Here is a 14,848-nt window from a genome sequence, read left to right on the forward strand (position 1 = left end):
TAAACTTTTATTTAAATGTAGACTATTAGTCAAATGATTGGAAAATCAATAATGAAAAATAGTGTTTGGGTTCTTCTCCTGGTTACAGTGGCGCTTGCACTGTCGGGGGAACATGGCACTCCTGTGGGTCGAGGGTCAGCTCAAGGGAGCTCAAGGGAGCTCAAGGGGTCGTCTGAGGCCATGTGGGTGGGGGGGCCTGTGCGGCTGGCCTGGCCCCCAGGGTACTCAGGGAAGACCACCAGCTCCCTCCTCAGGCTCAGCTCCCGGGGGGTCCAGCTCTGCTTGGGCTCCTCCGAGGAGGCCCCGTCCCATATCCTGCCCCATCATAAATATGTACAAACCCCTGGACAGTCTGGGGCACCAGGCCCGGGCAGAGCTGGGGTGCCTGTCCCCACGCCTGCAGCATGGCGACTCTCTCAGGGCGGGTGCCGCCCTCCTCTCCTGACCCCCACCTCTCTGGTCCCGTGCTCTCAGGCGGCGGCCAGCTGGCCCAAGACCCGGCGGAACTGCTGGGTGCTGTGCCCCAGCTCCTTGACCCTGTCCACCATGTCCTGGGCGGCGGCGGGTGACGGGTACTGCAGGGCGGCAGCCTTGGTGGTGGCGACGATGCCACGCAGGAGGTCACACAGCAGGTTGCTGTAGTGGGTCACCTGGCTGCGCACGTCGGCCGCCTTGGCCTGCCGTGACAGCGTGTCCCCGATGAACACCAGCTTGTGGGCGCTGAGGATGACGAACTTGCTGTGCGCCACGAAAATCTTGGGCGGCTGGTTGGTGGCCACGGCGGTGAAGAAGGCGTCCACGGCGTTGGTCAGGGTGGTCAGGTTCGCCTCGCACTGCTCCAGGTAAAAGAGCAGCAGCTGCCGGTCCGAGGGCCCCAGGCCGCCCGGCCGCCCTGGGGCCAGGGGCTGGGCCGCCGTCCAGTTGGCCAGGTCGTGGTCGATGGGCCGCGACACCTCCTGCTCCAGTCGCTCAAACTGCTTCAGCTGGGGCAGAGGGAGAGCAGAGTGAGCATCGCAGCCACACGCACAAAGGAAACCCGCTATCTCTGCGCTACAGGCCGCGCACGGGTCCTCTCCAAGGAGCTTCTGCCCATCTCAGAAAGGTAGGATTCCATTTACAGAACAGTTTTGAAATGACAAAAGGATAGAAACGGAGAACAAATGAGCAGTTGTAGCGTTTCGGGACGCCAGTCTGTTGGTGTGGGTGCTGTTCCCTGCTGCCTTAGGACACAATCCTTGGGGGACACTGGGTGAAGGGCACACAGGACTGTTCTGCACTCTCTCTGCAACCTCCTACGAATCTATACGTACTTCAAAATGAGTTAAAAACACACACACACACACACACACACTCACACACATTTTTGTCCTTACCATATACGTTGTAAAAAGATTCAAATACATTAAGCAGAAAAAAAAAGGTGTCACCTGGAAACCCACGCACCCAGAAATAACCTCTGATAAAGTACAATTCTGGTAAATTATCTTTCTGTGACACGGGGCTCGATCCCATGACCCTGAGATCATGACCTGAGTCAAGATCAAGAGTTGGACGCTTAATCAACTGAGCCAACCAGATGCCCCTATAAATTATTTTTTACAATCAAACATTAACGTATTTACAGATGATATGATATAATGTCTCCAAAATAAATTGGGGGGAAGGGGTGCTAGATAACCAGGTTAGCTATTGTGCTGAGGGATTGGGGCTGGGTGAATGGTATCGGGACTGTCTTCTTTAATTTTATAAATATATTCAATTTCCCACAATAAAAACTTTAAACAAAAAAAGAAAGCGCTGGCTGGCTTAGCTGGTAGGACACGCGACTCTTGATCTCGGGGTTATAAGTTCGAGCCCCACATTGGATGTAGAGATTACTTGAAAAAAAAAAAAAAAGAAAAGAAAAAAGGTAGGTCATGGTATGTGTAAAACTTCAGAAAACAAAATTCACATAAAAAACTGGTGACTATTCTTCGAGATGTTTTCCTTTAAACATGAATATTCCTATTTCCTTTTTATTTTTTTATTTTTATTTCCTATTTCCTTTTTAATTAGTAGACTGGAAACACAGTACATGTGACTCAAGAACATGGGGTTTATGGGCACCAACTCACTATGCAATCGAAAATGTGCAAGTAACTTCTGATTTCTCAAAAACTTAACTACTCACTAATAGCCTACTGTTGACTGGAAGCATTACCAAGAACAAAACTAGTTGATTAACATGTATTTTGCAAGTTACATGTATTATATACTGTATTCTTACAATAGTAATTTTTTCCGTATTTCTAGGCTATGTGGTTCATCGGCAAGTTTTTTCAAATTGTTTTAAGTCTCCAAAATACTTTTCCAATATGTTTATTGAAATAAATCCAGGTGTAAGTGGATCCATGCAGTTCAAACCCGTGTTGTGCAAGACTCAACTGAATATACAGTATTTTATATTCTACTGTTAGCACCTAACAGGTCACATGCTTCGTGTCAGTCATGACAGGAGGAGGGAAAGGGAAACTTCTCCAACGGGCAGCCCCTGCCTTGGGAGTTATCAGCGTGGACTGACATGTCCTTACCAGCGCTGGTTCTGCCCAGGGGACTAAGCGGCTGTGACCAGCTGTGCACAGATTCAGGGAAAGACAAGTTCTATTTTATCCAAGATTTCAAGGCTTAATTGGCTAAACCACCCTGGAACTGCCCTGTCCGCATATCTGAAACACTCGGACTTTCCTCCTCAGGCAGCAACCTGGTGAAACTCACCACTCGGCTCTCATATTCAGCGAGAAGCACACTCATTTTTAGTTTGAACTCTGCAGGGTCTTTCCTGTTTTCTGACAATTCTTAATAGCTACATACTGTTCTACTGTATGAATGTTTATATTTTATTTAATCAACCAGTATTCCAATATTAGATATTTGGGGTGGGGGTTTCTAGATCTTTCACTGATGTGGAAACAGAGCAATCAACACCCTTGTCCATACATTTTACCTGCCATATTATACTTGTGCTTTATGCTCTGGCCTAAGAGCTCTAGACCTTTAGAGTTTTTCATCTATACTCCTATCTCTTATTCTAGCTTCTAGTAATTTCTCTAAGTGATCAAGCAGTTACATGAAGAGATTTATATTCAGCTCAGCACCGTTTACAGAAGTAATTCTGGGAATAACTGACATGTCCACCAACAAGGGACTGGATAAATAAATGCTGGAAGGGTCCAGAGAAAGATAAAGTACATGTTCATTTCTCTGATCAGTGGAGATTCCGTATATTATTAGGCAGACAGACAGATGATGGATGGATAGAGAGATACCTAATAACTACCCTTGGTTCCTTTACTGAGTACATTATATGGGCCAGGCACTTCCTAAGAATTATACATTCTTTACTCACTCCTTACAATTACCTTGAGATGGATATAACTATGATCCCCACTTCACAGCTGGGGAAACTGTGGCTCTGTGGGTCTCAGGATGGAGCCGGCTCTCACCTACACCATCCTTCCCCCTGACCGGTGGAGGGTGGGGGGTGGGGGGTGGGGGGAATGGGTGGGAGGTGGAGGGGTGGAGCGAGGACAACTTTATGGGTGATGTTTCTGTGCTTATTTTGTGCTAGTCTGTTTCAGTTTTTTATTATTTTCATAATCAGATAAAACTTCCTTATTTCTTAAAAAAAAAAAATCCCTTTCCCACCCTCAGGAAATGATCCAAAGTATGAAGAAAATTCTATGTCTTCAGATAAGCACAGTAGTATCATTATACTCAGGGAAACTGGGTACAATGTAAACAGTCAACAATAATAGATGTTATGAGGCCTTTAAAAACAATTTATAAGGAAGGTTTGATGCCATGGAAAAACCTTGGGATAAAAGCAGATGTAACTATTCGCATAGTATCATCTCAAACACATGGACAGAGGTCACCCCAGGGGCAGGAGCGGGGCTTAAAACCAGCCCCAGTGCACCACCAGTACCTCTGGGGCCTTTTCCCTGTCTTACACTTTTGTGTATGTGCTCCCTAAAAGGTCTACCATGATTACTCTCATAATAAGTCACACACAAATCCAACAAACACACGGGGAGACAGCCACACAGTTGAGCGGGGCCTGGCTGGCTCACTGGCCCACGAGCGGCCCAAGCAGAAAGAAGGTGGCCAGCCTGGGGATCCTCACCTGCTGCAGCTCTAGCTGGCCCTTCCCCTGCCGCATGATGTTGCCTTTTTCCAGCAGTTCCTTCTGGGTCTTTTCAAACTCTTCCTTCCCCTGGAGACAAGACACAAGGACCGGGCTGAGCCACAAGCCCCCACAGGTCTGGCGGGGCACAGGGCAGGGAAGCCAGCCACCAGGTGGCGCTGCGAGCCAGGCCCAGGCTCACACTGCAGCCATCAGACTCAGAGTGGGGACAGTTTCCCAGGAGGCAGCTCTTGCGGCCTTTCACCTCCTCCAGCCCAGAAAAGGGCTGGGTACACTGCGTGTGGCCAGGTCATCCTCCCTGCCCCCGCTTCCACACCAGGAATCACATTCAAACCCCTCCCCTTGGCATACGGGGCCTGTTCATCCATCCCTGACCACCTGGCCTTGGCACCTGCTGCCTCTCAACCTGGAATGCTCCTTACCAGGGCACTCAGCTGGCACCCAGGTCTCTGCTCAGAGGCCTATCCCTACCCCATCTTCCCATCTTCTTGTTTTACTTATTACCCCACACCCGCAACTATCTCTGCCTTTGCTGATACTTCAGAATCCATCTCTTGAGACAGAACAGAGGCACTCCCTGCCCTGGTCACTGGAGAAGCCCAGCCCTGGCTGGTACTGCAGGACCCCTGATGACACGGCCAGGTCGATCTAAAGGGCAACAGGTAGGTAGAGGAATGGGTATGGAGCAGGGGGCATATAGCCTAGAAGGTCAAAGAGAGTGGGCACACCCGCGTCAGGCTCTGGGCTGATGGCTCGGAGCCTGGAGCCTGTTTCCGATTCTGTGTCTCCCTCTCTCTCGGCCCCTCCCCTGTTCCTGTTCTGTCTCTCTCTGTCCCAAAAATAAATAAAAAACGTTGAAAAAAAAATTAAAAAAAAAAAAGAGAGTGGGCACAAAGATGCCTCGTTGGCTCAGTCAGTTGAGTGTCTGACTCCTTGATTTCAGCTCAGGTCATGATCCAGGGTTGTGAGATCAAGCCCCACGTCAGGCTCCACACTGAGTATGGAGCCTGCTTGGGATTCCCTCTGTCTCTCTGTCTCTCTCTCCCTCTGCCCCTCTCTCCTGCTTACACACGCCGTCTCTAAAATAAAAAATAAAAAATTTTTAACAATAAAAATGGAAAAAAGAGAGTGGGCAAAGGGACTCACTGAGCCTACTGGGGCCCAAATTCTCTTTTGGCCACAAAAGCCCTCCGTGTGGAGGGGATTAAGGTCCCCAAAACAGGGGTGGCGAAACTAGGGCCCGGAGGAGGCCAGAAGGCTTCCCCCAGGGAATCCTCTGGGGACGCTGGGCAAGGCGGGCACCTACCTGTAGATGGACGTAGTCATAATCCTCCATCCAGCCCCCCTCACTGTTCTCATACTGCCCATCTGGCGAGTCCTGGGAGGTGAACTTAGGAGGTGAGGGCAGGGGCCGGGACTGGATGCTGCTGGCCTTGTCGATGGGGTTGGGGTGCAGGGAGCCGCCCCCCTCAGGCCCCGGGACAGGGGCCTTGGTCCGTCTGAAGAGCAGCGAGGCATTGCCATGCAGGAAGGAGGCCAGCTGCTTGGCGTCCTCGGGCACAGCCCGTGAGCAGGCCACCAGGCGGTCCAGGTCTTCGGGAGCGGCCCCCGGGCCTCCCCGGCCACCGTCAAGGGCCTGACCGTGGGCCACCAGCGTCTGGTACACATCCTCCATTTTCTGCAGCTGCCGGCCAAGCTTAGCGTGCAGCGTGCGGTCAGAAGTGTGGGCAGCGTTGCCTATGGCGCCGCGGGCAAACTCCAGCAGCTCATGGACAGCCCCCTGGGCGGCGGCCACGGCGGCCCGCAGGTCCTGCACCGGCGGCTCCTGAGGCTCGGAGGCACCACGCCAGCCTCCACACGCGGGGATGCCGCCCGCCAGGTCCAGGAGGTGCGCCACGCTGGCACTCACGCCCTGCTGCAGCCGTGCCAGGGCCTCCACAGCCGCCTCCAGCTCCAGGGGCTCACGACCCGGCACCGCAGCCTCCAGGGAGGAGGCCGACTGGCTGCTGCGTGTGCTGCCCGTACTGGAGGCCGACAGGCGCTTGCCATCAGCAGGGGCCTCCCGCTCCGCCGGGGGCGGCACCGCGTACACGGTGTCATCAGCCGCGCCGCCATCGGACGCCTCCGGAGGAAGAAGCCGCTCACGGGGCACGTCATAGAGGGTGCCGGGACCGGGCCGTCGCAAGCCAGGGGGTACGTCATAGAGGTCAGGAGCGGGGGGCGGCACGTCATACACATCCTCAGCCGGCAGCGAGTCCGGAGGGGGTGCGGCGAGGACCAGCGGGTGGCGGGTTGGGTCAAAGGGCTTGGCCTTGGCAAAGGCGGGGGGCACGTCATAGGTCTCCTCACGCAGCAGTGGGCCGTCAGGCACATCCTTGCTCACCGACGGAGGAACGTCATACACCTGGGGGCACAGGAGCGGTCAAGGGTGCCCGCCCAACCCCTCCGGGAGCTGAGGATCAGCACCCTGTCACACATCCAGACACAGCACAGGTGCGCACGCGTGTCACGGTTCTTGTCCACACAGGTTGTGGCTAAGAGCCCAATTGTGGAGCCAGACCTGAGTTCAAAATCCTGGCTCCACTGCTTACTAGCTGTGGGATGTAAGGCAGGTGACTCAATTTCCCTGTGCCTATCTGCTCAGCCAGAAGATGGGAGAACTCTTTCAAAGGTTTGTTGTGAGGATTACATGAGTTAATTCACTGTGTAAGTATAAATACTTGGTGAGAGAACAGCGGTCATACCACCACCACCACCACCACCACCATCACGGCCACCATGACCGTCACCATCATCACCACCACAACCGCTACATCACATCACCACCACCACCTCACCCCATCATCATCATCACCCTCACCATCATCGCCACCATCATCTTCATCATCACTACCACCACCACCACCATTTATGTATTCTCGACTCTGTGGCAGAAACTAGGAAGATTTGTGTTATATTTAGGATGACAACACCTTGGTTTACCCAGGACGGTCCTGGTTTACGCCCGATGCCCCTCATAATTACTAGTCCCCCTTTCACTCTTAGAAGTGTCTTGCTTTGGGGCGCCTGGGTGGCTCAGTCGGTTGAGCGTCCGACTTCGGCTCAGGTCATGATCTCACAGGTCATGATCTCACAGCTCGCGAGTTCGAGCCCCGCGGAAGGTTCTGCACTGACAGCTGAGAGCCTGGAGCCTACTTCAGATTCTGTGTCTCCCTCTCTCTCTACTCCTAACCCACTCGCATTCTGTCTGTCTCTCTCAAAAATAAATAAACGTTTAAAAAAAAACAGTGTCTTGCTTTGAATAATAAATTCTGTGGTCACCTTTCTAATATCCTGTGTGATCCTCTCAAGAACCTGCTAAAGAAGACCTTACAAGTGGTCCTCTTGCCGACAAGTAAGCTGAAGCTCAAAGGAGCACTCAGTTTCTACTTCCGTCACAGAGCAAGGGACAGAGCTGGCGCCTGTTGTCACGTTTCCTGTTGCCTCTATCCCTGCAAACATGGGTCCCCACCCCACAGCACAGGCACACCCAAAACTCTTTATAGAGATCAGGCCTCAGCCCGTGAGGCCCCAGGATTCCCTGACTACTCACGGCATGGTGGTTGGACAACGGCAGGCCCTTCTCCACACTGGGGGGCACATCATATACATCCAGCGATGGATCCCGGCCATTAGGACCCTTGACAGCCATGGGGGGCGTGTCATATACCTGAGACAGAAAAGTGCAGTGATATGGGTACTAGGGCCACCTGAGGGGATGGGAAGAGCAGAAACCACACAGCTCCTCCCCTGGGGCCACCCCGGCCAAGGCAGAGAAAGCACGGCTCCCTGAGTGGGGCTGGGCTGAGGCCCTCACCCCGACCCCTACCCCAATACCTACCTCCTGGCCATACTGGCTGGGAAGCAGCCCCCGAACAGGGGGCACGTCGTAGATGTCCTGGGGCCCCGGGGCTAGCAGGTGGCGTGGGATGTCATACTCGTCCTGCTCTGGCTGGGAGGCCTCGAACACATAGCCCTGTCCCACACGGGTGGGTACCACCACCTGGGGGCAGATAGCCAACCGTCACCACCCTGTCACCTCCAGCCGAGAAACCAGCCTCCGGGACCCATCCTCTGGTCTTTGGGGAGACTCTACACCCCCATGAGGTGGGTGAGGTACACGGGGGGGGGCGGGGGTTTCCAAAGGTGGGCTGGGAGGCCAGTCAGAGGCAAGGTTTTCTCATTCCTTTTACCTTTACCCTTTCTTCAAAGCACAAAGTGTTTGGGGAGCACTAGAACCCCCAGGGTTTATTTAGAGTCGTCTGGTTCTGGCCAGGAAATGTCAAGTAGTCTCTACAGGTGGATGACCTGGAAGGTTCCAGAGGAGCATACAAGTGGGCTTGACTGGGATGTCCCTGCCTCACAACACCTCCTAGCTGCACCCTCCTCAGAAAGGCTTCCAGTAAGGGGCTCTCTCGACTGCAGGACCAGCTTCTTGGCTCCAGGACGAAGAGAGGATAGTGCCAGGCTGTGCCCTCCTCACGCTGGGCCCAGAGGTGGCCTGCAGGAGGTCCCAATAATTGGCGCCTGGGGCTCCCAGAAGGTGGTGGCCTGGAGAGCAGCAAGTGGTGCCCCTGTCGTCCTCATCAACCGAGCATATGCTGGGGAGATTCCTGAGGGCTGGGCCACCAAAGACTCCCAGACCATCAGGGCCAGTTCTGGGGCTATTCTGCAAAGTTGGGTGTGGGTGTGAGGGAGTGGCCAAGACTACAGCCAAGACCCCCGCGCTCCAATACACCACGCCCACAGGGCCGCCAAGGCCACCACTAACCCGAAAAGGAGAAGACCTTAATTAGGGGTCGTTGGCCCACAGAAGGGGCCAACACGTTCCCCTCTCTGGTGCCCTTCCCTGGCCTGGCGTCCAGGACAGCAAACTGCTGAGAGCCCTTCACACCAGCCTCTTTCCCGGCAAGCACCCCGGCCATGCAGGCTGCAGGCGGCCCAGTGGGAGGGGCTGGCAGGATGGAACCCAGCTCAGGGCACGCCTCCCCCACAAGGCTCCCAGCTCAGCACTCTGGGACAGAAAGGCCTTTTGTTCCCTAATCAAAGGGGACGTCTGGAACAGAGTTGACTCAGGCCCTCCCCACACACATCCCTGGAGGGGAAGCAGGGCTGGCCCTCAGGCTCAATACCCCCCAGAACCCTGCAGACCATGCCTGGCCCCCAGTGCCCATGGCACTGACAGCCAGCTGTACACGCCCGTGTATCCTGGAGGGTGCAGGCTTCACACGCAAACGCTAGGTACTCCAGGAGCAGCAGAATACCCAAACCCCGGAGCGTGGGCACCGCGTGGGCACCGGCACTTTTCTCATCAGCCTGGGGCTTGGCAGAGCCTCCTGCTGATGCATCCTTCTGGCCCCCTCCCCAGCAGCACAGCCTCTCTGTGGAAGCGCCTCCACGGGGGTATTCCCCACCCACCCCACCCCACCCCACCCCACCCCACCCCCAGCGTGTCTGGGAGTAGAGCTGGCGGCCCTCCCCAGACTCATCTCCCTCCTTGAGCCCCAGACTTGAGTCTCCTCCAGAGCTATTTTTAGACGCTAGAACCTGCCAACAACAGGGCAGGCGGGGCTGGCGGGGGCTGGCGGGACGTGGCAGGTTGGCAGGGCCTCGAGGCAAGGCCCAAAGCGTCTCCAGGCCCTGCTGACTCCAGAAGGCAGATGGGGACCCCGCTCACTCCCACCGCAAGCCCCTACGGTGCCTCCTGAATGTAGAGAGAGCAGGGAGGGCAGGCGGAAGGGCTCTGGGGCCGGACCCCAGGCCCAGGCTATCGGCAGCTTGCCACTCCTGCAGCTGAGCTGGTGACAGTAAGCAGCTGTCCTGGCCAGCAAATGTTCTCCGCTAGAAAAAAACTGTAAGGCAGCCACTAGTGGGGAAAAGCTTGTTAGGGAAACCTACTCTCCAGAGAGCTGCTGAGCCTGCTAATCACAGTCTGCCCTGCTCTGCACCTGAGGCCCCATTAGCAGGACCCTGAGGCCGCCGGGGGTGGGTGACACAGCCAGAGCCCGGGAGGAGACACAGAACCCCAGACCCAAGACCCACGTGCTCTTGCGCATGCACACGCCAGCAGTGCAGGAGGCCAACACAGACGCAGAGAAAACACGCACAGTACCCACAAAGACAGACCACAGAGCTAGGCAGGGCAGCCCCATCAGGGCATCTGCAGAGAGGGGGGGAGACGTGGAGCCAAAGAAGGCCCCGGAGATCCAATGGGAAAGGCCACCACCACCTGCCGCATTCTGCTCGGGGCCCCAGTCACTCTCCAGGCAGCTTGGCTGCTGGTCTCCCCCTTTTGCAAAGTGGATGTCACCCCACGTGACCCAGACCGGCCCCTGCTCTGGCACGCCCCTTCCTGTCTGAGCCCCAGATTCCTTCTCTGGAGCAGGAGTGCTGTGGGACCTAGCAGATCCCTCACTGAGAGTGAGGGACATGCTGGGTGCAGGTCCCCTTCCAGGCTCCTGGGCTCCCCAGGAGGAATGGTGCTGAGTTCAACTCCATTTGCCCCCGTGCCTGACCCAGCGCCACAGCTGTCCCCTTAGCACAGCTGCAGATCCTGACCCAAAGGTGTTCCCCCAAAAGTGACCTCACAAAAACACCTCCCTCTCTGCGGGCCCCACCTGCTCCTGCCCTCGGCATCCACGTCCCAGCCCAGAGGATGTTCACGTTGTGCCGTGGCCCCAACTTCTCTCCCCAGCCACACAGGCCACTCTGGCCGAGGGTCCGGACATCTGACCCTGCTTCCTCTTTTGTCTCCTGGCCACTGTGCTCATCGCTCACCTTCTAGCTTCCTGGATACCAAGGCCCCCCCGCCCACTCTACCCCGTCCTGGCAGGTTACCTCCTCACCCTACCTGACCTCTACCCCTGAACCAGAAGCCTCAGTTTCCCAAACTTCTGAGGGGGAGCACAAGGCTAATGAAAGCAGAACCATGAAATGTGGGCAAAGAAGCGCGCACCAAGACGTTTATCGCCTCATTTTAAGAGAGACACGTGCAATCTGAAACTGCCTGGAATCCATCCCTGGGGAGGGGGTGACGCAGCAAAATCTGGTGTGGCGATCACAATCACTTCAGGGACCCAAGAAAATGCTTCTGATAACTGTGGGACTTACAATTTCAAAATGCAAAAGTCTGCATACAAATCTCTGCAAGACAGGGAATATGCTAGACAAAATATGCCCAAATTCCCAGGGATCACCTCTTGACGGGGGAATCTCTTCTCCACGCTTTTTCGTACATTGTGTGTTTTCTACAACACATAAGCACCGTTTCATGATCATAATATAAAAGCAGATGCAACCGAGGCTGCCCAAGCGAGGAGACGAGGCTTCTTAGAGGAGAGCCACCAAGCCCCAGGACACAGGGCTCTTGTTCCCAGGCCACCAGCCAGATGAGGGCCCTTGGGGACACAGGCTCTGGGCAGCCAGGTGAGCCCAGATGGAACCTGAGAACAAGCCCTTCACAAGGGAGGGAACCAGAAACCACAGCCAAAATGTGGGTTCAAGTCCACAGCCCAGTACAGGGGTCTTGCTGCTGCTTCCTGGCCCACGGGGCTTCCAGCGCCTGCCCCAACCTCACAGACACCACGACAAGTTTGTCCATAAAGATTCAGGGAGAGAAGCGGGCAGGGGAAAAGGCATGCCTCTCCAGGGAATGTGCCGTGTGTGTGTGTGTGTGTGTGTGTGTGTGTGTGTGTGTGTGTGTGTGAGAGAGAGAGAGAAAGAGAGAGCGAGCACGTGACCAAGAGAGGGACTGTGTGTGTGTCTGTGAGTGAGTGTGAGCATACAGGGGGATAGACTATGGCCTGTCCTCAGGCTCACCAGCCAGGCACTGCTCCCTGCCACCTCCCCACAGGACAGGTGTTTCCCTGGCAGGGCTCTGTTCCTCTCCCTAAAGCACCTTAGGAGCGGCCCATCTCTGGCCAGGCAGCTGAAGCAGCAGGGAGGGCAGGAAGTGGGAGCCAGTGACCCAGGGTTCCCTGGTGGCCAATGTCCATGGAGCTCCACCCTCAGCTGGCCAGCCTGACCTCTGGCCAGGTCTCCTGGCTACCAAGCTGCACCCTGTGGGCAGGGGCAGGGTGACGCTGCCTGCTGACTACTGCCCAGCTAGAACGGGCAGGGCTCCCACCTCAGCCCTGGACACGCTTTGAGGACAGAGGCTCGGTACCGTGAGGGGAGCGCCCACTCAGCCACCGTCTCCCCAGACACACGTGGCTCTAGAGTAGACGTGGCACAAACACGAGGCCTGGTCTGGGTCTCGGGGAGCTGATCCTCAGAATCCAGCGGCTTCTCCTAAGGGCTTCCGGGGCACACTGTCTGCCGCGGTCTCCCTCTGCAGAGGGGTGAGCCCGGCAGCTGGGGCTGGGCTGGCTTCGGGAGCCCTCCCTGCTGGCAGGGGTGGGTTTCTCAAGGTCCTCCTGAGCGAGCTGTGAGGGAAGAACAGCATGGAGGAGACAGACAGTGCCGGGTGCCACAACTCTGTCCTCAACAATATGGGGGAGGCCTCCTCTGCTTCTGGGCCTTGGAAATTTCACTCCCCGAATCTTCAAGGGACTTGGACACGGAAGGACACAGGCCACAGGGGAGAAGAGGCTGCTCCTGACTCAGCCCAGAGCAGCCAGTGGGGCAGAGAGCCTCCTCCTTCGCACAGGTGGACGGACTTGGGGGTGGGGCGTGCGGGCAGGCCTGTGTAGAGCCGAGGGTGCCGCCCTCAGGGCCCTGTCCCTCAACCCCGCACCCCCTGGCAACAGCGTGCAAGGTGACCTCTGAGAGACCCTACTCTGGCAACGCCCCCGGTAGTGTCCTCCCCACTGTCCGAGCATCACGAACAGGTCCCTCTGCTGCCCGCCAACGTGCCGCAGGAGAGAAGGGGCCGGGCGCCCGTGGAGCCAGGAATGCCAGATGCGCTCCATGCTCACCCAGGGGGCTCGTGGGAGCCCCAGGCACAAGGAGGCTGGCCTCTCCCCTTGGCCTTCCCCCTTGCCCTGCTGGCTGCGATGCAGACACACTGGATGGAGCTGACGCGGCAACCATCCTGGCCCATGAGATGCCAAGCCCCGTGTCGAGGATGGTGGAACAAGATGGACTGAGGTGTGGCCCCTGATACCCACGGAGGTGCTGTCAGCCTGACACCGCTCACATCCAAACCACGGCATACGACAAAGTCTCGTATCCAATCGACTCCTGTGCACTTTCAGCCACTCTCGCGTAACAGTTTTACCGAGCGCCCCCAACACCCCCCCTCTCCTGGGTGTCCCCCACCCCCACCGGGCCCTGTCCCCTGAACTCTGCGGGCTGAATGATGTCACTAGAACATGCAGTGCGCAGGACACTTCTACTCAAAACCCTTCACCCTCAGGCAGGTATCTGGTTCCTCAGGAGCACCACACCCCTGGCGGTTGGTCCCCAGCCTACTGCTCGGGCTTCACCTGCCAAGTCCCGCCTGCCCACCCTTTCCAGACTTCCAGGCCTTCGACAGACTGCATCCTTTGCTGGTGACACCCTCCCAATGGGGTTTGTCCACTGAAGGCTACCTCATGATTCAAGGCCAGCTTGGATGTCTTTTCTGTGGGTTACCTGTTCACCTTCAGTAGACGGATGAACACATTCCCCAAACACTCACCTCCCATCTTGGCCCCAGACGAAACGTGTAGCTGGAGCCCTAGAGACGCCAAGGGTACTCAGTTGGGGCCAGAAACCAGGGCCTGGGCAAAACTTGCCAGGGGGGTTGACAGGGCAGCCTTACCTTTGCCGGTGGCTTCGTCCCCTCCCAGCTGCGTGCATCCATGGATGGGGGCACCTGGTAGATGTCATGTCCTATGCCAGCAGAAGGTGGCACCTGGTAAATATCCTGGGCGGGGCTGCCAGGCCCTGGGGGCACCTGGTAAAGGTCTGGAGCTGGGCTGGGAAAAGGGTGATGGGGCATCTGCTTTGAGAACATAGATGTCTGTTTGGCTGGGGGAGACTGGAACTGTGGGCTGGGTCCAGGGGCTTGGTAGAGGCCTTGCTGAGTCTTGCTGGGGGTGGGCACCAGGTACACGCTATCGGGCTGGGGCTGGTATGTGGCAGGCAGCATGGGCGTGTACTGGGCAGCCGGGGCGTGCGGGCCAGGCTGGGGCTGGGCCGAGGTGGCAGGTGGGCCAGGCCCGGGCCCTGCTGGCTTCTTGTCGTGCATGCCCACTAGGATCTTAAGGCGGTTCCCGGGCACAATGCCTTGGCGCCCATGCAGCGAGCAGAGCCACCAGCCATCCAGGCCTTGTGTGTCCCGTTCCAGCACCGTCATGATGTCACCCTTGCGGAAGGAGAGCTCATCCGGGGACTCGGCCACGTTGTCATAGAGGGCTTTGGCCAGCACGTTCTGGGGAGAGAGGAAGCAGGTGTGCATGAGGATGTGCATCAGGGGCTCAGTGGCAGAGAGGGCTCTGCCCACCCCACCCCCCACCAGCAGAGAGGCCCAGCTGATGCTGGCATTTTCCAAATAAGCCTCAAAATCCTCTCGACTGCAGCCACCACCTTCACTCCAGGGAAGCCACTCCCTAAGTCACATGACAACACTGGGGAGAAGAGTAATAATGCAAATAATGGTCACCACGTTCTGGGAAGCAAACAGGATACAAACCCTCCCTGCTC

General features: G+C 56.4%; 1 protein-coding gene across 1 annotated transcript in view; it reads right to left on the minus strand.

Annotated features, from left to right (window-relative positions):
• Nucleotides 1-73: 73 nt before the first annotated feature.
• Nucleotides 74-14,848, minus strand: part of BCAR1 (BCAR1 scaffold protein, Cas family member) — a 38,948-nt gene continuing 24,173 nt past the window's right edge. Inside the window, 7 exon segments of the mRNA XM_047079256.1 lie at nucleotides 74-983; nucleotides 4,163-4,252; nucleotides 5,490-6,587; nucleotides 7,776-7,892; nucleotides 8,064-8,225; nucleotides 13,842-13,880; nucleotides 13,965-14,576. Coding sequence (XP_046935212.1) covers nucleotides 471-983; nucleotides 4,163-4,252; nucleotides 5,490-6,587; nucleotides 7,776-7,892; nucleotides 8,064-8,225; nucleotides 13,842-13,880; nucleotides 13,965-14,576 — 2,631 coding nt within the window. The 3' untranslated portion in view covers nucleotides 74-470.

This window comes from Lynx rufus, unplaced genomic scaffold (assembly GCF_022079265.1).
Source record: "Lynx rufus isolate CCGP_SWC_20201006 ecotype Redwood Valley unplaced genomic scaffold, mLynRuf1.p SCAF_16, whole genome shotgun sequence".
Classification (NCBI taxonomy): Eukaryota; Metazoa; Chordata; class Mammalia; order Carnivora; family Felidae; genus Lynx; species Lynx rufus.